The 25,756-nt window shown below is 32.8% G+C and overlaps 1 protein-coding gene and 1 pseudogene across 1 annotated transcript; both read left to right on the forward strand.

Annotated features, from left to right (window-relative positions):
* Positions 1-11,904: 11,904 nt before the first annotated feature.
* LOC100734970 (olfactory receptor 4F6-like) lies at positions 11,905-13,085 on the forward strand. Its single transcript, XM_003480210.3, has 2 exons — positions 11,905-12,804; positions 12,975-13,085. Exons 1-2 carry the CDS (start codon positions 11,905-11,907, stop codon positions 13,083-13,085), a joined length of 1,011 nt encoding a protein of 336 aa, XP_003480258.3.
* Positions 13,086-16,037: 2,952 nt separating this feature from the next.
* Positions 16,038-18,344, forward strand: LOC100734413 (olfactory receptor 4F17-like; annotated as a pseudogene).
* Positions 18,345-25,756: the final 7,412 nt, after the last annotated feature.

A 25,756-nucleotide genomic window follows, 5' to 3' on the forward strand; every position in this document is an offset into this window, starting at 1 on the left:
CCATAAAGCTAAGTAGAAAAAACAGTAGATGGCTGAATTTCAAGAATCCAGGTGGAAAAAACACTTCAAGAATACAGGGAAATATTTTTATTGATATATTTTTTTCTTTTCATTATTTTTGGGGGATTCAGATGTTTTCCTCTTTTCACTTTTTTTTCTTTCTTTTTCATCATGTTCTTTTTTCTTTTTCCTTTTTTGTTCTGTTTGCTTAACTTTGTCTAATTCTATTAATTAGTTTTTACTACTTGTAGAAGGAGTGGAGAATAGTGAAACTATAATTCATAATTTTCAAATATTTCTTCTTTTATGCTCCCATCCTCACCTTATCTATCTTTACTAGTATAATATTTATTAAGCTTTGATTTTTAGTAGACACTATGATCCTACTGTTAAATTCTTTCCTATTTTAAGTGGAGGTATGTTCGTTTGATTTGGTATTTGTTATATGTTAATATTTTGCTTGCTTTAATGTATATACCATAATTATATATCTCTTTTTATGGTTAATGATAGTATATTGTATGTTCTTATCATATGCCAATATCTTGTTTGTCCTAAATGCTGTGATATTGCTGCTGATTTATGTGATACTTCAGGGATATATACTGCTGTTAATTGATTTTTATCTGTATTCAGATACCTGAACTGCTCTTCTGTCATTAACAAGGCTATTGCCTGGTCCAGGATAACTGGGCTCTGGGCCAAAACCACTGAATCGTTCCCTCCCAACCTAATGGATATCATGGTACCTTAGAGAGAGGCAAAAGCCTGTAGTTACCAGCCTAGAGGGCACCAACAAAAAGCAGATGTGCCATACTAGCAACAAAGTCTTTAAACGATACTCAACCTGTAATCCCTCACACACATGCACACAAATACACGAAACATAAACTACCAATTTCTCCATCTGATAGTATGCCATAATATATACTTTTGTTATGTCAAAAGATAAAGAAAAACAATTGTAAAATTAAAGTTATTTAATATGCCATTATCTGAAGGGATCTGTTTGAGATGGTGGTGTCTATATTTACACATTTTAAAATGTATGTATGAAAAATTTTATCACATCACATATTCCAACCAAGCCAATATTTGTCATTTAACTTATGAAATGTATCAACAAACCTAAATTTGTATCATCTAACACACCTATCCCTTTGTACTAGTGATTGAACATGAAACTCCCCACTAAGCTACCTGCTTTTTATTTTATTTTAATTTAATTTATAGACATTGTTTTAAGTCACTTAGTTTCCCAAACCACCTGCAGCTGTAACCCTCTTGCCTTACCTTCCCATAGTATAAGGATCACAATGTGTCCTGCTATGACCAGCTAACCTCTCCCTTTTGGTCTGTCTTTCCTCTGGCAGTTTCCAATATTTCCTCTGATCATTTTATAGACTGCAGTATCATGCATCTTCCCAAACATCATAGAGATATTTTAACTGACATCTTGAGTGGAGAACATGGTGCTGCTCATTGCCATGGCATGTGAAAAGGACAAGACACTATAATGTGTGATCTCCTCCACTTTACCATTATGCACCCCAAAACGTGTTGCCCTTGTGGCAGCTGGCTAAATATTGGAGGTAATACACTTTGTCTATCTTTCTACATTTGTTGTAGACAAAACTTGCCATTTATTGTCCGTAATAAAGAAGAAGACTGTAAAATCAGATTGTTGGTTCCAACAGGGAAATGTAGCAATAATAACCGGTGCACTGTAGAGCACAAGATGATACAATTTGACAGAAAACTGAGTCACATGACTTTTATCATTACTAGGATAAGTACTAATAGTTGAGGAAATGATCCAACAGAAGTTCACAGATCAAAGTTTAGTTTAACTTGCCAAACACACTGAAGAATTTCATCTACTTCCACTGCAAAGAAAGGTGAAAATTGAAAACACTTGTAAATGATTTTCATGAGTAAACCTGATATTCAAGTAGTATGTTCTAGATGACATTTTCTGGCATATATTAATTGTAATTACTGTCAGTTTCTAGTGGGTGCCTTCAACATATTAATATATCATAGTAAAATTATGAATCAAATAGAAATAGTGATGAAACAATAAATCTTGTAATGTTTATTTACAAGGAAGAAAGAAACTATGTATCATTTTATATCCTGAACTTATGCTAAACTTTATTTTGAACTTTGTCAGGTTTAGATAATTTTATTTATTGTGCTCAGGGTTGAGTGAATGCAAGAAGAGGTTGAATATCTTTGACAATGTCAACACTTTTGAGTATTACAGAGGAGTTAGTGCATGTTTTTATGCCTCTGTTAGTCTAAGAGTCTTCCAATATTTGACCATCCAACTTATTTTAGAATAAACTCATGGGAATAATAGATATTTCACATGAGAACACTCTCAATTATGTGTGTTTAGAAGCCCTGGCTCCCTTTACTGTGATTTTCTGGTGGGGCAAAAGAACCCCTGGAGTTTATACAACTGTGATTGTTATTCTTGGATACAAACACAGCCAAAAATGGTGCATCTATTCAATTTAATAGATGGCTTCTACATTTAAAATAAAAAAAAAAACTTTATTGAAGCTTTGTTTCTCAAATGCAATAATAATTTCTCATTTTAAAGAATCAAATACCTGCATTATCTCCATGAACCTTCCAATATCTCTGCCTTCCAAAATCATGTCTCGCTTTTGTTTTGGTTTTTAACTGATGATAAGTTCCTCTTTAAATCATTGCCCACATTCCTTTCTCAGTATACTGCCCTGGGTTTCAGGAATGGCAATCAACTGAGTTTTTTCCAGCCTCTTGGTAATTCCTTCCCCATATTCATTACTGAATTTCCTTTATCTGCTAAACCAGATTTCTATCTTTGACCTTTTTTTACCTGTATTTTGGCCCTATGTATCACCTGTTTCCATAATTTTAATTACTCTTTTTAAAATTTGATTGTTACTGATACATTTACAATTTTGTTGCTTTTTTCTTTTTCTTTATATCTGTGAATAAAATAGATTTGAAAAAAATTGTTGTTGCAATTTATATATATATACAATGATCTCATTCATCAAACAGTGTTTGTAACTGTATACAATATACCCTGATTTGTCTTTTTCTTTTATTCTCCTATTACCCTCCTCTCCCACTCCTCCTTCTTTATTTTAAAGCTTTCTTTCATTTTCATTTTTTTCTTGTCACTTCCTTCTTTTATTCCTTCCTTATCCTAAGTTTCCCTTTCTTTTTGAATAATTTCTTCCCATTTCATCATATTTCTTATACAATTTGTCTCTTATTTATGCATTCAGTTTCTCACACTAGTAAGGCAGTATGATATTTATACGTGTAACCAATTTATTTCAGTGATGTATGGTCTCAAGTTCTAGCCATTTAACAATAAATGTTTCAAGATTATCCTTATTTATGGCAGAGTAGTACTCTATTATAAAAACAACATTTTTATCATTTCATCAGTTGTTGGGTATTTGGGTTGTTTCTAAGATTTAGCTGTTATAAACTGTGCCTCTATGTGTGTAACATATGTGTAACAATAGACACTTATATATTACTTTGGTATAATGCTTTTAATTCTTTTGGGAAAGTAATAAGAAAGAAAATGTCTGAGTCAAATGCGGTCTTTAGTCCTAGTCTTTTGAGGAATCACCGTACTGATTTCCATAGTGGTTGTACTAGTGTACACTCCCACCAACAATGAAAAAATGTTTCCCTTCCTTCACAGCCCCACCTGCACTTATTTTTTGATGTTTTGATAATATTATTTCTGGAGTGAGATGGAATCTAAGAGCTGTTTTATTTAACCATGTTGTTGAACATTTTTATATACTTTTTGACATTTATATTTCGTCATCGGAGAAGTATGTATTCATATTAGATGCTCTAAAACTAGACCCATGTTATTGCCACACACTAAACTGGAATCAAAATGGATCAAAGATCTAAATATTAAGACAGTAAATCTAGGTATACAACCAAAAATCTAGGAACAAAAATAGATTTATTCCTGTAGTGGTGCACATTAATCAAGAAATCACTAATTCTATTAGTTCCACTTTCTATATAGCTCTTAAATATTTTAACTTGTTTTCATTTGTAATGTTGCCATTTTTGTCTAGACACTTGCTGGAATATAATATTATCCACCAATGGAATAACATTAAGCTTTGTTTTTTCCTTAATTCATATGATCAACTAACAGAGTTTTTAAGTATGTGATTTTTTTCTTGTTATCTCTAATATACTGTTTTCTTTGCATTAAAATAACCCCTCTTCAGGATTTACTAGACTGTTCAACACCAAGCTTCCATTCTCTTTACCCAACTTCATAGAACAACATACATCTCCCCTCAGTTTCAGAGCCAATTTGATTTTTTCTGCTTACCCGAAAGCTTCAGTCTCTCTTACCTCTGGAGATATATGCTGACTAATCATGCACTGTATATGGAATATTTATCTTCCAAGTTTTGTCCATTAAGATGGACTGCTTTCCTTGAATCATCATTATATAACAGCAGGGTTCCATAAATGAAGGAACAAGAGAGCTCCTATCCATGCATAGTATATTACTGTAGCACTTACTATAAACACTTTTATAATGTTAATCTCACTTTATTTTTTCACTTATCTACTTGTTAATTTCTGGTATTACCATGACACTTACTATAACTACTTTTATAAAATTAATCTCATTTTAAACATTTATTTTCAATTTTTCTACCATGTTACATTTTAGATTCCCTGTGAATATGGCTGTGTATGGTAGTGACATATCATCACTACTCCAACAGAGAGTAAACAATTGATAATACGAACAAGCTAATGGATAGTAATTAAATTTTATTTTTGTAATTACCTGAAGCTCATACAATCAAAGAACTTCCTCTATTTTTATATTCTTGAGATTCTAAGGTAGAATACTGATGAATTCCTTTTACAGACAGTACAATTCAAAAATTTAGCCCTCCATAGCATACTGATGCATACCTATAATCCCAGCATTCTGGGAGAAGAGGCCAGAGCATCACAATTTCCATACCAGCTTGGACAAGTCAGTGAGTTAGCAAGATTCCGTCTCAAGATAAAATTTTTAAAAAGCTGATATGTGACTCAGTCTGGAGGCCTTAGAGTCAATGTTCACCATAGAGAGAAAGAGATAGCTAGCTAGATAGATAGATAGAATCATTCTCAACTGATATTCAGTTTTGTTTCTCAGCTATATTTGTCCTAGTAGATCTCACAAACTCATCATTAATACCATATCTTTCACTGTGGACCCAGAAGCCCCTCCTGCAAAACAATTTCATGCCTCAGGAGATAGGCGTTAAATCATAGCATGCCCAATCCCCTAGTACCTTATTTTAGCCAAGACTCTTACTCTTTGATCTTAATATATTTGTATCAGTTAGTGTTCACCAGAGAAATGATTAATATACTACAATGTAATATAGTAAAATATAATATATATTTTCAAATTGGGCTTGCAATGGCCACCTAGGGAGAAGAATGAAAAGACCCATCTGCACACTGGGAAGCTGGAGGATCTATTCAAAAGTTAAAGGCCTGGAGCTCATGACAGAGTCTATATAAAGGAGCCAAAGAGTTTGCATTCTAAGGCTGAAGAGTCTTAGCTGGCCAGCTGGAATTCAGAGAAAGACATCAAAGGTGATGGCAAACAACAGAAGGAGCTCCTCTGTGATGGAAAAGCAGCAGGGAGTCCTTCTGCTTTCCCCTTTACTCCATCTGGGGTGTGAGCCTATTGGCTGGTGCCACACACACACCCAGGGTGTTTCTTCAGTCTTCAATAAATCAGTCATTTAGACACACCCAGAACTGTGCTACACTAATCTTCTAGATATTTCCTATTCAAGTTGATGTCACAATTAACTATCACAACATTCCACTTGGTACCTCAACCTCCAAATTAGAACAAAGACTAAGACAGAGGCACATTGGTATGATAGAATAATTTGTGAGGCTCTGTAGTGTTCACTATGGTGCAGAAGAGTCATCTATGGTTAATAGAAATTTCTCTCTTGTGTTAGAGTAGTTGTGCTTCCCCTAAGCTGCAAAACTGAGCTATCTCTTGCTTTGCTTTGCTTTGCTTTGCTTTACTTCACTTTGCTTTGCTTTGAGACAGGGTTTCATTATGTGATTCAGGCTGGCCATGAATTCACTACACAGAACATGCTTTCCTTGAGCTCTTGGCAATCCTTCTACTTCAGCCTTCTGGGTACTTCACCACCACATCTGGCTTTTCTCATTTTATGACTACTTGATCCTTGTTTGTAAACATTTTTACTCATGCTTTTCTCCATTTTCTTATCTTTCTAATACATTTTTACAATGTTACCATTTTTCAAAATTTATCTGGGATCAACCAATAATTATTCTTCTAACAAATCATTTTTCTTATTCCTAAAAAAGAAAAAATGAAATACATTTCTGAATAAACACTCATCTAAACAAAAAAAAGTTTCAAACAAAGAACTTTGAAATTCCAGGTCTCTGTGAAAACCCAGAGAGTGTAGCCTTTCTAATTGTAAATCAATGGTAAATCCTAGGTTCTCCAGAGAGATCCACACTACTGTCTCAATGACTTGACAAGGGTCACTTTAAACAACTATCTCCCTCACAGGTAACCATAACAATGTGACAAACAACTCAAAATAACTTTGCATTTTTATCTTTTATGTTTGTTTCTGTTTTACCCAAGGTTTCTGAAAAAATCCAATAGTGTAAATTTTATATGTAATCAGTTAACTGAAATGATGATGCTCAAAATCTTTTAAGTAGACCTTCAATCCCAGCACCCCTAAAGTTTTGAGCACATTAACCATCCAGAGGCAAACATTTCCTACTCTTGATAACAGGAGAAAGATCTATTTGTTACCCTCTCTCATCAACTATAGGCATTGTCTTTGTAGATCAGGGATCTTAGATTTCTTTCTTGTAACTCCATTTAAGGTTATAAAAATATGTCCATCCATCCAGATATATTTCCAGCTCCTCTTCTATGATACTCCAAACAATTCACACTCTAAGATTAAGGGGAATTATTTTACACTAGCCACCTCAAAATCGTCCATCTCCTCCTCTGTTTCATAGTGAGGCAATTATCTTGATACATTTCACTTAGGGAAGTCAGTGTGACTCAAAGTTCTAGTTCCCAAGAGAAACTAGTAATAACTGGGTCACTCTCCTGTGCAGCTAATTACCTTCTTATTATAAAAAAAAAATCTTGTGTTCAGGTTATTATTATATAAATGGAGATAGGCCACATAAATTTCTCCTAAAAATGAACCTACTTAATTGGTAAGAGAAGACTTTTAAGTTATAAAACTGCCCCTTCCGTCACTGCTTTTATTCTTCTATCTCTCTCTGGTCTCCTTAAATTTCTGCCTTTCTTTGAGACACTGCATCATGAATCTACCCTTCTTGAGACATGCTGTCATTTTATCCCATATTATCTCTGTCCGTATTGAAATTTCATTCAGATAACTGTGCTTTCTCTTGGAATTGATTATATATGGATGCCCCTTTGATATTTTCAATTTGTTTTCCTGTTGTGGAGATTTTCATAGTTTGTGTATTTTGCACTCTCCCATTAACTGTAAACATCCTTTTTAACTATGATAACAAACATCTTGTTTCAGCTAATCCCATCTTATTTGAAATCAGATTTCATTTTAGGAAAAGAGAAAATGCATCTCAGGTCTTTACCTCCAATATTCTGGGGCAGTTTTTTTTCTCTCCAATGTCCCAAACAATGCTTAAACTAAAGGACAAAGCTCAGACAGGCAAACAATGTGGTCACTGCTGAGGATGGCACACACACAAGCTGACAGCTATGAGTCCTAAAATAGAAACATTCTAGGACTGACTGGGCAATGTGAAGAAATAAGAAAAGATCACTGTCCACTGGAGAATAGGAAATCACCTTTTAGGAAAGGAAGGTTAACTTTTATTTTAAACAAAATAAGAACTCAAGAAATAAACTTGAATAAGGAATAAAGGTGTCTTTTGAATGGGTTAAAATGAAACTACTTAATACGAATAATGCTAGCTTTTTCACAACTGTGTCTGTTATGTATATGAGCAGCATTATCAAAGAATATGAATGGACTGAAATTTAGGACATCTGACATCTGGTTCTTGTCATTAAATGTATTACCATGGAAACATTGCTAATCATTCAGACATGCTGGTTTATTTGTTAACTATAGAATAAACTCATTGCATGAATTAATTTCTAATTTCTTTTTCATTTCTATGCAGCACTGTAATTCTCATAATCTTTTTTCATCAAAAATGTTTGTATTCTGTTTTTGAAAATGTGTCTCCTCTAGCCCTTAATGACTGACAAATTTTAACTCTCCAATAAGAAAGCTGGCAAGTTCTAGAATTTAGCTTCAGACAAACTTTCAGGAGTTGCACAAAGTCATCACTGGTTCGAAAGAAGCCAGAAAAATCAAACACGTTTTCTTTTCTCAACACTAACATTCTTGGACCATCAGGATTTATCTAAGAATAATATGTAATAATTCCAGATGTTTACAGAAGAAAAATGAAAGTTTTTATTTTTTTCATAACTAGTCTATTATTAAGAAGTACAAGTTTATGGAGAAGTATTACTAAATACAATTTCCCAGACTGGTACCGATATCAGTTAGCACTTCTCCAAGCACCTGGGAGTTGATCCCCGGCACACACAGGCACACACACACACACACACACACACACACACACACACACGCATATACACATACACACACATACTCATAAATCCTGATATATCAGTGGGAAAGTCACAGTGTTATTTTTGATGTGAAGAGTTGTGTTTATATTTTTAGAAACACATTGATCAGATATTTCTTGGGCCTTTTTTATGTTTCATATGTTGTTTTAAGATTAGACAAAGTGAAGGGGTTCCCTGAAACCCTGAAGTCTAATTTCACATGTCTGAAAAGCTGATTAAAACTATGGTAGGTAAAATATTGCTAAGGGAATAAATACATTATTTGGATCAATTACTACGTGTTCTAGGAGATAGCTCATTTCTCATATGGACCACCTGCAACACTGTCCTACACACAGAACCTCAGTCACAGCCAGTTGCTCATAGGTTTATGCACTTCAGTTTTCTTCACATTAGTGATTAGGGTTCCTGTGGCTACTCTCCTACTTTCCCTCTTTCCAATGAAAATGTGCATAAACTATGTATGAAAACCCAAGAAAATTCACGATCCAAAGATGTGTGTTGGTTTAAGTCATAATGAGTATCCTAAGCAGGATGTATACTCTTCTCTTAGTGCTTCTTTGGTGACTATTTATCCCTTTTTTGCCCTTAGAGCTCTTTCTTACTGTTTTTGTCACTCCTTTTATTCTACTACTGTGCTTCCACTTCCTATCAATTATTCTTCTGTGTGTCTTTTCTTATGCCCATTTTTCAAACATATTAATCATTGTATTATATTTGGGTTGTGATTGTCTCATTTTAGAATGGTTAAAACTTATGAACAGATAAAAATTATGTTACATATAGAATTTCAGAATCTATAATGTGTTCATGTAGCTTGGGAGTTCCCTTTATAAAAATTTAATTGTCTCCTGCACATCAAGAAAAATAGCATTTCTATAGTTTTACCCTAGTAGTAATACAAAATCCTAACTCTGAAAAAGTAATTCAATGACTTTAATTTTCCTAATTATTTCAAATTAATTTTATAAAAAATGCTACTTTCAAGGTAAGAATCCTAGCACATTTGCTTAATAGATTTCTTAGTCTAAAAAGATAAAGTAGTGAACATGATTTTTGGCTTAAACTTTAATTTGTAAGCAACACACAAATGAATTTAGTAAGTCCCAAATGTATTATTTTCAGCAGAGTAGAGGGAACTAACAAAAACCAGTTCACTTTTATTAAGTCTAAGATGTTTTCCAGGTTCAATTCTCTTCCTAAAATCCTTTGTCTTTATCCACTAGTGACCCATATGATCAAAATATGGATAAGTCAAGGAAGAATAGTATAAGTGATTTCAAAGTGGTAAAGTATAGTCTTAAAAACATGAGTGATATATTAACATAATGCTAGGAAAAGTGATTATGAATGCATGTACATAGATATTTAGAGATGATGAAGAATTTAGAAGCTAAAAAATAAATGCACATTGTAGACACAGTAAAGAAATCAAATCAGTTTTTTTTTCTGTCTGTAATATTTTTGCCAAAGTACTACCTTTTGCTATCACATTTTCCCCCCTTGTCCAAGTTTTAGATCATTTATTGCTTTTTCTCTTAGTACCTCCCACTGCAGGGTTACTAACCTTGCTCCTCATGAAGGTTTGAGACTCTTAGTACATCATTTCCTCATTGCTCCTTCACTGTTAGCAGAAGTCACTCAGAATAACCTGCCTTGTTCAGCATAAAGCAGGGAGAGTTTTTTCTCAGTTGCCTGGATGGAATGCTTCAAAATGTCTTAACTGCATGACTTCTCACAAACTTCAGCTTAATAAGACCTTCACTCATCTAATTCCATTCCATGGATATTCTCATCTATGCTTTTATAACTCAATTTGGTGAAGGAAATATTTTAGTCCTTTACTTCTTCAGTCAATTTATCCTTATAATTGTCATGAAATACTGGTTTTCAAAAAATTTTAGTAAGCCATTTATCCTCCAGCTTTCAAAGCCATATTTTATTTTAGTAAATATACTAATATAAATACAACACATACAAGGGTAAATATTTTAAGATTTTATTTTTAAAGTTCTGAAAAATCAAAAGCAATTACTGTTACGTAAAACAATTTATATGCCTTTTTGTGGATATTATAAATAAAGGTCTCCATGATGTTATTTTAAATTCCTTTAATATTTACTTAATAGCAGACATACAGTTTACCAGGTACATATAATATACAACACCTACTGTTTTGTATTTAAATTATATCAGACTTTCACCTCTGTCAATAAAGGGAATAAATAGATGATCATTTTTTGTGCTGAGGATATCTTCTGTATAAATAGAATTCCAGAAGAAATGTAACTAAATGCAACAGCATTGGGTCAATATTTTTGATACATAATTTCAAAATATTTGCTTCAAGGTGTGAAATTAGTCTATATAGCCTTCAGCAATGTATGAAAGTGCCTGTTTCACTGAATCTTTGCCACCTTTAATAATAATAATTGAGAAAAATTTAACTCAATAGGAAAATAATAGTATCCTATTTTATCATATTTCATTGATTTTGAAAATACATATATTCATATCTTATTATTCATTAATTTACCTATGAAGTTTTGGGGTTTCTCCTGAATGGTCTAAGCTCTTTTTGATACTAATGAAATATCAAAATTTTGTCTCTCTACAGCTTTCAAATTCAAGTAGAGACCAATTTATATGTTAGTTTGGGGTAGTCCATTTCAGGCACATGTAAGAACTACCTTTTAGAGATGTTTATTAATATGCATTATGTTCTTATGTTTAATATTATTATTTACGACATTTATAGGTTTGAAGATTTAAAATTCTGCAGAACTATTTTAACTGGTTTTCCATATTAACATATTTATTTTTTAACTTTATTCTTTTCTTCACCTGAATTTTTGAGCTTGTTTTGCTCATTTTTCAAACTTCTTAAATTCTCTGATGATTTCTGAATTTGAGCAAATGAGAATGCTTAAAATATTACATAGCTTCTAAGAGCAACTTTTCTGTACTCTGAAAATGCTTTGTATCCAGGGTTCCAATTGTTTTGTAAATAACCTACTGTCCACTAAATAAAAGATTCCTTGTTAGTAATCAATTTAAAATTATCAATAATTAGCCCATTATTTTCAGCAACTCTAAATTGATTTCTTCTTTTCTTTCAGATTATTTCAGGTTCTCCTCTTCTTTCTAAATCAATGGACCAAGTAAATGACTCTGTGATAGCTGAATTTGTGTTACTGGGACTTGCTCAATCCTTGGAAATGCAGTTATTCCTTTTCCTCTTTTTCTCTTTATTTTATGTGGGAATTCTTCTAGGAAACTTCATTATTGTTTTCACAGTAATTATTGATTCTCACTTATACTCTCCCATGTATTTTTTTTTGGCCAATTTATCACTAATTGACTTGGGTCTTTCATCGACCACAGTTCCTAGAATAATCTATGATCTTTTCACTGCCCATAAAGTCATTTCCTTCCACAACTGTATGACACAAATTTTCTTTATCCATGTTACGGGTGGGGTTGAAATGGTGCTACTCATAGCAATGGCATATGACAGGTATGTAGCTATCTGCAAGCCTCTGCACTATCTAACTCTTATGAATTACAAAACATGTGTGCTTTTGGTAATTGCTGCCTGGGTCATAGGGGTGATTCATGCTTTGTCTCAGTTTGTCTTTCTCATAAATTTACCTTTTTGTGGACCCAATTATGTAGGGAGTTTTTATTGTGATTTTCCTAGGATTATTAAGCTTGCATGCATGAATACCTATGGACTAGAATTTGTAGTCACTGCCAACAGTGGCTTTATATCTATGGGCACCTTGTTTTTCTTAATTGTGTCATACATCTATATTCTAGTTACTGTTCGGCAATATTCTTCCAAAGATTTATCAAAAGCATTTTTCACTTTGTCAGCTCATATCACTGTAGTGATTTTGTTGTTTGCTCCATGCATATTTCTCTATGTGTGGCCTTTTCCTACTAAGTCACTGGATAAGTTTTTTCCCATTGTGGACTTTGTTGTTACTCCTGTCTTAAATCCTGCCATCTATACATTAAGGAATAAAGATATGAAGTTGGCCCTGAGAAGGCTGAGTCAAACATGTGGATGAACATCTTGGACCACTAAGACCCTGCAATCACTGTAAACACTGTGGAATGCATACATTTTTTAATGAGAGGTCTAAAGACAAATTCCAAAAGAACAAAAGATATATTAAATCAACAGATTTCACTTTAGGTGGACTTGTAGCAACTTTTTTTAATCATAAAAAGTATGCATTTCTGTCTAAATTTCATGCCTAAATTACAATTACTAACAATGATTACACTGAGTTTTGATGTACTTTTTATTTTGTACAAATTTTTATGATTTAAACATATTGGAATCATAATATTAATAACACACATCACTGAAAATTAAGAGATATTTCTTATGGATATTATATCAATTCAGTGGATGAAATGGGTTTATGTAAAACAAAGACATAGGGAAAAATAATTCTTATTTTAAATCCTTATTTTACTTTATATTAGATGAGTAGAAAAATTGATGATATATTATAGCTCAAGTATTCTTTTTAATCTGGTTTTCAATGTGTTTTGTACAGTATCATTGTAGAAATATCCTCCACCACTTTACATGAAGAAAAATTTTTGTCTGTTCCATCTTTGAAGCAGCACAGTTCTGTTGCTTTTGCAGTCTTACTCAAACAGTTTTTAAATTAGTTTATGTTTGCAATATATAATAACAATCCATCTGGAGAAATGGTACTGATACATTGCATCTCTTGGTCAGTTTTATTCCCTCTTCTCCCCTCTTTCTCTTCCAGAGCTCCCCTTGCCATAACGAAAGGATCATTCTCCTTGATTTTTGCCCTCTCTTTGATTTTGCTCTTTAAATTGTTTATATCTTGAATACTAGAGAAACCATTACCTTCCATGTTTGATTTATTTCACTTAGCATTATGGGGTCAAAATCAATCCATTCTCCTACAAATGATTTAATTTCTCCTTCTTTGTAATATCCCATTGTGTACATATACTGCATTCCATATTCATTAAATAAAGCATGAAAAATTCTAGAAGTGCTAAATGAGATACATTTGCCAGATGAAGGTGCTCCACCAAATAGCAAAACTTGTCTCAGTACAAGGAAGGTGATTGACATCTTTTAGATAAAACCTGGAAATCTGGGTAATGAAGAAGCAAAAGTGAGACCTCATTTAGATGTTGTTTTAGTAGATTTAAGAAATATTAATTGAGGCATTTAAGCCCATTTTTAAATGCTACATGTTGATTGAAGCTATTGAATAAAATAGTAAGTGATATGTGAGATATTCTATTGCTACTCGAGGTATTATTCTTATGTTTTCTCCATACACTGATCATCAGTATTGCATGCTGTTTTCACCTTGTCAAATCTAAGCATTACCATTCACCTCTGTAGGCCTATTAGAGTTTAATTTAAAATTTTCTCTTATTTGTTTTATCATGATTATTCACCTTCAGACTCAGATAGTGAAAATATTCAAATGGGCCAAGAAACTGTGACACTGTTCCTTAACTCAAGATTTTGTTTTCCTTCTAATGACTGAGGGAAATCCTGTGAGATCATGAATTAGTCTCAGTGCTCCAAGCTGAGGCTGGTCATTTTCATGGCTCTTCATCTGCTTTTCATCATCTTCATAATGAACTCATAATTAATTTACTAAGGAAGAAAATAAACATTTTCCTCTTTCAAATTTTAAAATTTTTAGAAGGTACATATAAAAGGAAATCTGTACTCTTCTTTCACTGAAAATTGCTATAATCTCTTCCCTTTATGAAGGAGGTAGGTGACATGATGAATATAACTTATATGATAAACATATTAGTAGAACTAATAAATCTCAGCCTTTTATCAACAATGATATGTTTCTGTTAGTAGAAACCATTTTTCAGAATTCATGTTTTTATCTTAGGAAAAATGGAAAGATTCTGTCGGTAGGTTTAAATATTTAAAAGACTTGTTATAAATATTATAAAATATAATTTTCATTTTTAGGGTTCTCTTGGAAGCAACTGTTGAGTCCTTTTCCTAATATTTTTGGGCCAATCTATCCTTTACTACTCAGTGGCCCTGCTCTTATTTTTTACCCCAAATCCAGCATTTGTTTGTCCACTTTCTTAGCTCCTTCTTACAATACCAATAAAAACTGAATGGGGACATAAAGGTGCAATTCACGCTGGTATAGCTACTGAGATTTTAAAAGCTTTTATAAACAAACACTTTTTGAAAAACAAGAAAACTAAGATTCCAAAATTTTGAAAGGCATGACCAAAATCATGCAGTGAATTTCTGCTAGAACTTGAGTTCCTGACTTCGATCACAATGATAGTTATAAAGACACACCGTGTGTGCCTTAAAGAAAGGTAAAAGTTATTTTAAGAAAAATATAAAATTGTAATAGCTGAATTGAAAACATAATTAGTGCCTGGGGGAAGTATTTACTTTTTCAACTGTGGCTGGCTTTTCAGGAATTTTATAACTAGTGTGTGAGATTCGGGAGAACACCAATGTTATAACTTAATGTTAGAAAAATACAGTTTCAAAACTTTTGAATGACTTTTTAAGAGTCCTAATTTGGTTGTGAAAAATTAGGGGGGTGCAGGATAGTTGTAGATGTAGCTGAGGATCCAATATTATCACTCTCCTCTTTGTAGCATAATTTCAAGATATATGGTGTGAGAAATAGTTGAGCAAGAAACATATTACTGAACAACGGCATTCTGGAATTCTTACTTGTCACTGTTAATAGAAATTCGTTTTTGCTACAAATGAGAATCCTTGAGTCAACCTCCCTCACTGGTATATTTTTATTGGAGATATAACTTTAAATTTATTTTCACTAGTAAACTGAAATAGATTTACAAAAGAAAAATGCAAAATTGGTTACAAATTAAATGCTTTGATGACAAACATTCCAACCAATTTGCCACATCAAAAATGATCTCTATGTTCCTATACTCTGCATTAACAATGATTTTTTTTTTTTTTTTTTTTTTTTTTTTTTTTTGGTACCAGAGATCATGACCTTGTGATTGCCAGGCAGGCGCTTGTGCCACTGAGCTAAATCCCTGTCCTATCAAGGGTTATTATGATTGCATTTATTGCTATGTTAAACAGAAAGGAGCTAAAATGAGTGTCTATGATTTATTTCACCATTGGACTTCTCTCTGTGCTTAGAAAAAATTAGTCACTAAATTTTGTAAGATAGAAACAGTATCAAGTTGCTTCAGTGACTAGCATTCTCAATAATGAAAAGTGTAATATACAAAGGCAATGGGAACTTATAATCAAGTAAGTGAGCAAAAAAAACAGTAGTGTTCCTTTAAGAACACTCTGGCCTCATGTCACAAGTCACTGTTTAGTGTCTCAGCAATGTACTAGAGAGTGACTTAGAAGAATATACCAGCAATGACTCCGTATATCCAGACAGTTATCCCTATTCTTTACTGTCTCCCAAATTCATTTGTATTCCTCAAATTCATCTATATGTGAGGTAGAATTACATTAGTTTTCATTATACTTATTATGAGACTCAAAGCTTTCATATTGTTCCCAATTATTCAGAATAAATGTGTTTGAATGATATATTTTTCCTGTACATGGTTGGCAAAGTTCTATTATTTTTCCCTAATTTTTTGACTACTTATTGTATGCTAGATAATTTATATCCTTGACCACATTCAATTCCCTATGCACTCCTATGAAGTAGTACCACTATCACCCATCCTGTCCAGATCTGACCATAAGACTGAAAGCTTTGAAATGACTTGTCCAAAGTCATCCAGCAACATAACAGATAAACCTAGGATTTGAATACTAGTATTCCAGCCCAAATACTTTCTCACTCTGTTCCTGTTCATACAATCACTACCTGCATTTGGTACCTACTTTTGGGCTTAAATACCACTCTAAATTCAGATTCATAACAGATATAATTTATTAAGCAATTATTGCTAATTCCTCAATAGTTCATCACTGTTTTCATAATAATGCTTAAATAGTAAGCATTCTAAAATTTCTTTTCATCTTGCATTAAACTGTTTCACACTTTCAGTCATGTAAACTGTTGCATTTTTGTCATATTTTTCACTCATCCTTTGGATTCTCCTTTCTTTTATCCTTTCCCACTTTTTAAATCTTATGTTTTTTATATTTTCATTCTTTGTTCTATTTTCATCTTTCTTTCATTTTAGCATATCTTTTTCCTAAGACTTTTAGCATCATCAAATTATATAAGACATATAAAACAAGGGCTGGGGATTTAGCTCAGTGGCATAAGCACCTACCTTGCAAGCGTGTGGTCATGAGTTTGATCCCCAGTACCAAAAAAAAAAAAAAAAAAAAAAAAAAAAAAAAAACCACCCAAAGATATATACAACATAATAAGCACTGTTTTTGAATGTATGAGAAAAAAGAGATAGATGTAAGGTAGCAGCATAGATTCGATCTGACAATTAGAATAGCACAAACTATATTAGGAATAATCCTACAATGAATGGGGACACTGGAAAGACTTGGATAAATGAACAATTAGGCATAACCAAGGTATTAGAGTGGAGTAAAGCCTTAAGTTCAGCGTGACAATCCTGACTATTTCTTCATCATTTTTTCCAAGGGCACCGCAGAGGTTATCTTCTGGAATGAAACAACAATTAAAGCAAATTACTCACTGATCACTGAGTTCATTTTTCTTGGACTGTCCAATTCTCAAGAACTCCAGATTTCCATATTTATGTTCTTTTTTGTTTTCTATGTGGGAATTGTGTTCAGAAACCTTCTGATGGTGATAACTGTGGCTTCTAACTCCCACCTTCACTCTCCCATGTATTTTTTCCTGGCCAACTTTTCAGTCACTGATTTGTCTCTATCTTCAGTCCCCCAAGATGCTTATTGACTTTTTCAGTAAACACAAATCCATCTCTTTCAGGGTGTGTCTTGCACAAATATTCCTCCTTCACTTCTTTGGTGAGAGTGAGTTGGTGATCCTCCTAGCCATGGCCTTTGACAGATATGTAGCAATTTGTAAACCCTTGCACTACCTGACAATTATGTGCAACAGTGTATGCATTGGAATTGTGGCTGCTGCATGGGGAACTGGCCTCCTCCACTCAGTCAGTATGTTGGCCTTTGCAGTGAACCTGCCATTCTGTGGTCCCAGCAAGGTTGATAGCTTTTACTGTGACCTTCATAGGGTAATCCAACTTGCCTGTACAGACACCTACAAGCTAGACATCATGATCATTGCTAAGAGTGGTGTGCTCACAGTGTGCCCTTTTGTCCTCCTACCCATCTCCTACACTACCATTTGAATGACCATCCAATGCCGTCCGACAGACCAATCATCCAAGGCTCTGTCCACTTTGACTGCTCACATGATGGTTGTTCTTTTGTTTTTTGGACCGGTATCTTCATTTATTCCTATTTATTCCCTATCAGATCATTAGATAAATTCCTCACTGTGTTTTGCTCTGTGGTTACTCCTCTCTTGAACCCAGTAATATATACACTGAGAAACAAGACATGAAGAGCACAATGAGACAGCTGAGCAAAGTGCATGTGAATTTTAGGGTAAAGGCTTAGAGTTTTTGCAAGCATGAAATTGTTTTAGAAAATAATATATTGTAAATATGGTAAATTACTTAGTAAAGTTTATGAAAGCTGTAACTCCCCATCAAAAATACTGTAACTTAAGGGCTGGAGGTTTAGCTCAGTGGCATAAGCATCTGCCTTGCAAGCAGGCAGTCGTGAGTTTGATCCAAGGTACCGATAAAAAAGGAAAAAGAAAAAAAAATACTGTAACTTCCCTTCCCACTTCATTAGTAATTGTCAAGTTACACATTCCCTCAGTTTATCCTTCATTATCATTTCATGTCATATCTTCAATATAGCAAAGTTAATATTGTTCATTTGTAATAGTACCTCTCTAATTTTTGGAACAATGAAAGGCATAGATATGTTAGTATTTGTGTACAATGTGAGTCTACCAATGTAACATTTGTCTTGTAGGCACTTGACCTCCTAAAGTATATAACAACTGCTCATAAGCAGTAAAAAGGGTTTAGGGTGATGTAACTTCCCTCTATGTTGATACAAAGGGTATCAGTTAGATTGTATATGATTTTCTATGGTGAACTTTCTAAAGCCAAAATAGCTATGTTTAACTCTATTCAACCTTTACTAATCATGACTTTCAAAACATTAATTTTCATAAGATTTGGTTTCTGCATTTTTAGAAATGAAATAATTATACCTATTGTTTCTGTTTATTATGAGGGATGGTGAAACAATAGATGTGTGTTTCATATAGCATGATACATTTTCACCATTCAATAAATATTAGAAAATAAGTATAATCATTATAAATTTTATATATGAACAAAACTAAAAGTTCTTAACCTATATTTTTTCCAAAGTGCTTGAGAAACATGACATGTGCCAATCTTAACAGACATTCATTTGGGGCTCTGTAGTTTAAAATTCAAATCTATATATTTTATGTGCAAGTGTGTTTGTGTATTTATGTTTGTATTCATATACTCACACTCTGTCATTGTAGGAAGACATTACAAAAAGCCAGAATAAAAATAGAGGGCAATATATATTTAAACAAAAATATGTCACAAGTATTTGTGACAACTCCCTCTCTTTTCTAGTACAAATCATTGAACCTCGCTGAAAATGAATATTAAATACTTTGAGTTAAATATGTAGCTTGTCAAAATTTAGCTTAAATTAACAAATAAAGACAGATAATAAAAGGTTAGTGTTATATTCGCTCCAGAAAAAAAATAGAACAGATAAGTAATAACTACATTGAAAACAAATAAAATAATTAAATAATGACAATGACAGTGTCTCAAACCAGCAGAAAAAAAAAGGCTCTATTAATGAGAAGGTGAAATGACAGGATATCAATCTAAGGAGGGTAAAGCAGTTATGTTCATGCTATTCTATGCTGAGACAATTTCTCAGTGAATTCAACACATGTCTATTTTTTTAAAAAACTTACACAAATATTCAAGAAAATATGAGCAAATACCTTTATAACCTATGAATGTAGTAAATCTGATATCGACTTTATAAAATTAATTTTAATGTGTGATAAAACTGTAAAGATAAACGAAGAGAAAATATTTACAATTTATATCACAAAAACAATAGTTCTATTTTATTTTTTAATTAAAGGAATTTTCATTTAAAGAATTTCACATGTAATTTCTTTACTTATCAAAGTCACTTTAATGACATTATTTGTCTTTAATACAGCCCTTTTTGAAAGAACTGATATTTAATCCAGTCATTCTATTTGCCTTGCCACAATTCTTTTATCACTACTTGAATTACAGACAATGACAATTTAAAACTCCTGGTTTCATATATTCAAATTTCTTCCAAAAATTTACATTTTGAGAGTATTAATCAGAGATGGATCTACATTGTTGACACTTTTGATAAACATGTATGAATTCATATTTATCTCCTATGCTATTCAGAGTAGCATAGACCTCTAGGATATGCAAATATATAAAGTTGAGAGAAAAAAATATTAAGTCTTTCATAAATTTTGCCTTCTTGTAGAATTCTATCACAGTACTAAGAAACAGACCTGTGGATGAAACAAAACCATTGTTACTCTATGTGGCAATTCCAATGCTGTACAGCCATAGGAGAAGCCTCATTGTTAGACCTCAAGTAATAGTTTTATAGTTTTAAAAACTTCTAAAAAAAACCCCTGATAGACAAATCCCCAAAGATATATGCTTACATTTAATATAAAAACATGAGAACCATCTTTAAATATATTAAAAATGTTCAAGCTCTTTTGTGTTAAGATATATGCAAAGCAAAATAATGTTCAAATTACTAATCTCCATATTTGATAATGTACTCTGTAGATTGGCAATATCAGAAGAGGCGTTAAAAAGAATAAACGCCTCCTCTTTCGAAGTCATTATTATGTTCATTAAATATTCTGACATGAGGAACATGAAGAATCAAGTATTTATTCTGCCTTTTGTATATTAAAATGCTGAAAATAAATAACCACACAAATAATTTAGAAAACTATTAAAAACTCAAGTTAACAATTATAATAGGAATTTTGGGGTTAATCTACATTTTATAACATAAAGAATTAATGTATCTATACCAAGATAAAACCAAGCAAAGCTAAAACAATTGCATAGAAGTTTCAAAATAAAATTTATAAGAAATACATAAGTTGACTAAACTTAACTCATTGATCAATATTCATATATCACATGGCAAAAATATGTGTCAAGTACAAAAGAAAGTATAAAAGAGTCTCTTTAAAAAAACTGTCTACTTAATGACATGAAAATATGCAGGAAATATGTGGAAGAGAGAAATGTGCAAAAACAGCATATAGATTTAATGCCATCAAATACGAAGCATCAAATATTTGGCAGAACAAATGGTTTGAATTATTTGGTAAGTTCATAGAGTAAAAAAAAAAAAACAGGAATAAGAAACTGGTGCACATCAAGAGACCAAAATTATATCAACCAATGCAATTTTGATCTTTGTCTAGGTCCTGATTCTAGTACTCCAATTTTAACAAATATTTTTGAGAGATCAAGAAAATATGAATTAAGACTATTATTTTATTGTTCAATTGTATATAAGCATAAAAATGAAATATGACAGATTTGAAAATCTCAGAAACATATTTTCTCTGAGCCAAGGAACCAAGATTGCATAGAAATGATGAGCACAAGATTTTGTATTTCATTATCTTCCATTGAGTATTTATCAATCATTGGTAGTTAAAAGGTTATAAAGTAAGGCATATGAAAGCTAAGACAGATAACACTACAGAGCTTCTGAAAAATTCATCCATCTTATAAGATAATACTCAGACATTAAGACTTTAATTCTAATCAGGCAGCAAGGAAATAATGGGCGGAGTCTTCTGGTGCTGTATTTTAGCTGCTGGGTGAGGCTATGTTTCCCCACAATTCTTGACATCTGAATAACAACCTGGATCTGCAGAAATTCTCAGCACTGCCCATCACATGGTACTGAAATAGAGGGTCATATTGGGAATGTTTTATCTGCACTTAATGTCCTAGAAGCCAAAGGCCCCTGAATTGTTCATATGAGGATACCTATATTGATTGGAAATATTACTCTACTGACTCAATAGCCAGCCCTGGAAGAGAGCCTCCAAAACCCATACCCTGAGAATTCAATGGTAAAAAACAGAACTGTAGTGTGTAACAGAATGAACGACCAATTCTCCCCTTAAGTCCAGGATTTTGCGAGGCGTGCTGCAGGAATCTGAGAAAATGTGCTTTCTCAAAGGACATAAGTTTCAGAAGGTCAGAAATAGGCTGTGCAGATCTCCAATCACCACAACTGCTGCCTTCCCCCAAAGCAGAGTTGTGGCTCCATAGCCACTTGAGGCTTTCTAGAGTATGTGAATGCACTGCAGGTGCTCTGGAGGTCAGGCAGAGCTTGTGCCAGGTGACTCCCACACTCTGAGCTAACCTGTTTCAATGCTGCCATGTTGGCACTTACCTCACTCTTGGAGTGCATACAACAGACAGCAATGGAGTAAGTGTTTGCCTGGGAACCTGTCCTTCTCCCTTACTTATTCTGGTGTGCAGGACATGGGAGAGTTATTCCAGTTGGCTAAAAACACAAAACTCTTTCTATAAAGCATGCAAAATAAAAGTGACTTTTCTCTCTTCATAGCTTAAGAAAATATATAAAGAAGCTACAAACAGCATAGGTTATGAATATACACTCTTGATTGTATACTTGATTACCTCAACAGAAAGGAAATTTTTGTTTTTTACTAACTTTTTGCTCTTGTTAATTCTAATCGCTTTATATGTCTTCCCCTCTTTTTAAATATTATTTATATTTTTCTCTTGGCTCTTTTTTTTATCTTTTTCAAGTTATCCCTTACGTTCTTTACTATATTTAACTTTTTAATTTTTTTATTCTCCTTTTCCTATTTTGCCTTTTCTTTCTTTTTAAATTTAATTTTATTTTTATTCTTTCTAAAATATTGTTTATATTATGTTTGCCTTTTTGTCCACCATAATTGATGGTACAGTTCTTTTTATTTTGTTTGTACTTTATTTATTCATCAGGTTGGCTTTATTTGTTATTTTGTGTTTGTTTACTAAATGGTGCTGGAGATGCAGCCAGCACTTTGTACACTTTGAATGGGTCTCCTGCTTATGGTGCTAAACTGATAGCCCAGGTGAAATAACTTCACTTTACTCCAGCCATGATCTAGTCCAGTTTATGCCTTTGTGTGTACCTGAACTTAAAGTGTAAGAAAGATAAAGCCCCAAGTCAGCATGGCTTCACTCCAGGACGTTCATGCTCAATACAACAGTGGTGGCAACACAACTTACATCAATAAAATCTGTGAACACTACATTTATGACATCCTCAACGTAGGTCACTCCCATAACCTAATGGCACATTTATGAATTGACAGGACCAGCAGTTACAAAGGTCTCACATACTTGTCTATGCCACACCAGCCTGAACTACCAGAGGGATCTCAATCCTGTGACAACTACAAAGAAAGCAGGTCCCTCATTCTCTAATAAAGTACAACTTGTACCAAAATCCACTAACCACAGCCAATCAACCCACAGGAATATCATATTTTAAGCAACTACAATTAAACTCAACCCTACACAAAATAAATACTCTCACAACACACTGTCAAGTAAAGATTATTTACTAAGAAAGACTTCACACAAAAATGGAAGAGATTATCTATCTCAATAGATGTGAAAATCTCAATAAAGACGCAAAAGAAATATGAAAAACAAATAAACATGGCATCTGCTGAATTTCAGAACCTGTAGTAAATGATTCCAAAGATATTAAAGGTATACAAAGTATTCAAAATAATGACACATTTTAAATCAATGAATTCCAAAGGATATAAATAGATCAAAAATTAAGGAAGATGGTGCAGGATGTAGATGAAAAATTTAATAAAGCGATAAACATTTTGCTTTGTGAAGAGATATGTCCCTGGTCATGTTGACTTTGAGTCCTAAAAACTTTCGTGCCTTCATTTTTGTGTTTTTCTCCCCATGATTTGGGACATCTTCTCCTCTCATTTCACTCTAAAGTTTCCTATGCTTTCTGCCTGTACATCTTCTTTGTTTATTCCAATTATGCTATGTTTAGATTTTTAGTGGTATTGTAGAGAACTGATAAATTCTTTTTGCTCTTTGTTATTCTCTGGATCTCATTATTCTTCACTATTGTCATCAAGCCCTGGTTTTCTTTTCCACATTTATTGGTAAGAATTTGAAGTGACATTTTAATCCAGCTTATTAAGATTTTTATTTCAAAATTCAAAGAGAAATATGACATTTGCATGACACAGAACACCTAAAGAATTTGATGACCACCAAACTGCACTCCAGAATATTCTGAAGGATGTTATAGAAAGATGATGTAAAAGACAGCACCACAAAATTTGCAGGAAGAATCCACCAGGTGAAGAGAGAAAATCCACAAGAGAGAAAGAAAGAGAACTAATAGCAATATAAGATGAAAACACTAAGTCAATATATATTGGTTATAATCATTACTATAATTGTTATCTATACACAAATAAAAAAAACAGACAGGCAAAAAATATTGAACACATTCAAACAATATGCTACATTCAAAGAACACATTCATCTGAAAAAGAAATGTGCATACTAGAAGTCAAATGATAGAGAACAACACTTCACATGATATGAACATGGAAAAATCAAGAATACCTATTCTATTTGCAGGCAAAGTGGATTTTACACCAAAATTATTCAAGAGTGACATTCACTACATCTTTGTTAAGGGAACATTACAAGAGGGAAGAGTGATAACAATCATAATTATAAATATATCATATACAAGCATACACAACTATATAAAATAAATATTAATAAACACTGAAAATCAAACATGCATTATAACAATTGTAAAAGGAGAACTCACTATCCCTCTGTCACATCTATAACAATTAGACAAAGAAATATCAGAACTGAATGAAATCTTTGAAAAAGTGGAGTTGGTAGATGTCTACACTGTGTTCTAAACCAGAGTATCAGAATATGAATTTTTCTCATTTACACATGTGACATTCGTAGAAATAGGTCACATATTACCTCATAGAACATGCTTAAGTGAATGCAAAGGAATTCATATTACCCCATGCACATTATCAGGCCATAGTTCAATGAAGATAGAGATAAAAGGAAACCCACAAAAATTATATAAACACAAGGAAATTATGCAACACCATTCTGAACATTCCATGAGTCACAGATGAAACTACAATGAAATTAGAGAGTATCTACAGGTAAACAGTCGTGCCAATACTATACACTACAACTTCTGGGCTACAATGAAAACAGTCATATGAGAGAAATAAATAGCAATGAATTCCCACATCAGAAAAACATAATGATATTACATCAACAACCTAATGTTGAACCTCAGACTTGTAGAAAAAAAAGAGCAAACCTCATAAAAGGGAGGAAATTATAAAGATCAGAGCAAAAATAATGTGGCGGAGACTAAGAAAAAGGTACAAATAACAGAGCCAAGGACAAAAACCATACGAACTACTCAATACATGCAGAAAAACTTCTGACAGAGTCCACCACACATTCATGGTAAAAACACTACACAAAATTCAAATAGATGGTCTTTCTTCAGCATAGCCCTGAAAACTTTAGCCAAAGAAATCATACAAAAGAAAGAAAGAAATAAACAGAGTACTGATAAGAAAAGGAGTTAAATTATTATTTTGGGATGACCTGATGCTCTATATAGAAGATGGCAAAAAATGCCACTAAATCTAATAGATTCAGTATTGTAGCTGGATATAAAGTCAACACACAAAAATCAAAAGCATGTAAATAAAAAGTAAAAAATCACTAAGAGAAGTTCGGGAAACAATGCCTTTTGCAGTAGCGCCCAAAAAGATAAAACACCTT

This window comes from Cavia porcellus, unplaced genomic scaffold (genome assembly GCF_034190915.1).
Source record: "Cavia porcellus strain 051 isolate PalLab524CR breed Dunkin Hartley unplaced genomic scaffold, mCavPor4.1 scaffold_10, whole genome shotgun sequence".
Classification (NCBI taxonomy): Eukaryota; Metazoa; Chordata; class Mammalia; order Rodentia; family Caviidae; genus Cavia; species Cavia porcellus.

Coding starts and splice junctions, on each gene's coding strand:
- LOC100734970 (XM_003480210.3), top strand. CDS start 11,905: ATGGACCAAGTAAATGACTCTGTGATAGCTGAATTTGTGTTACTGGGA. Junction 12,805..12,974: donor TGAAGTTGGCCCTGAGAAGG/CTGAGTCAAACA, acceptor TAGCAACTTTTT/TTAATCATAAAAAGTATGCA.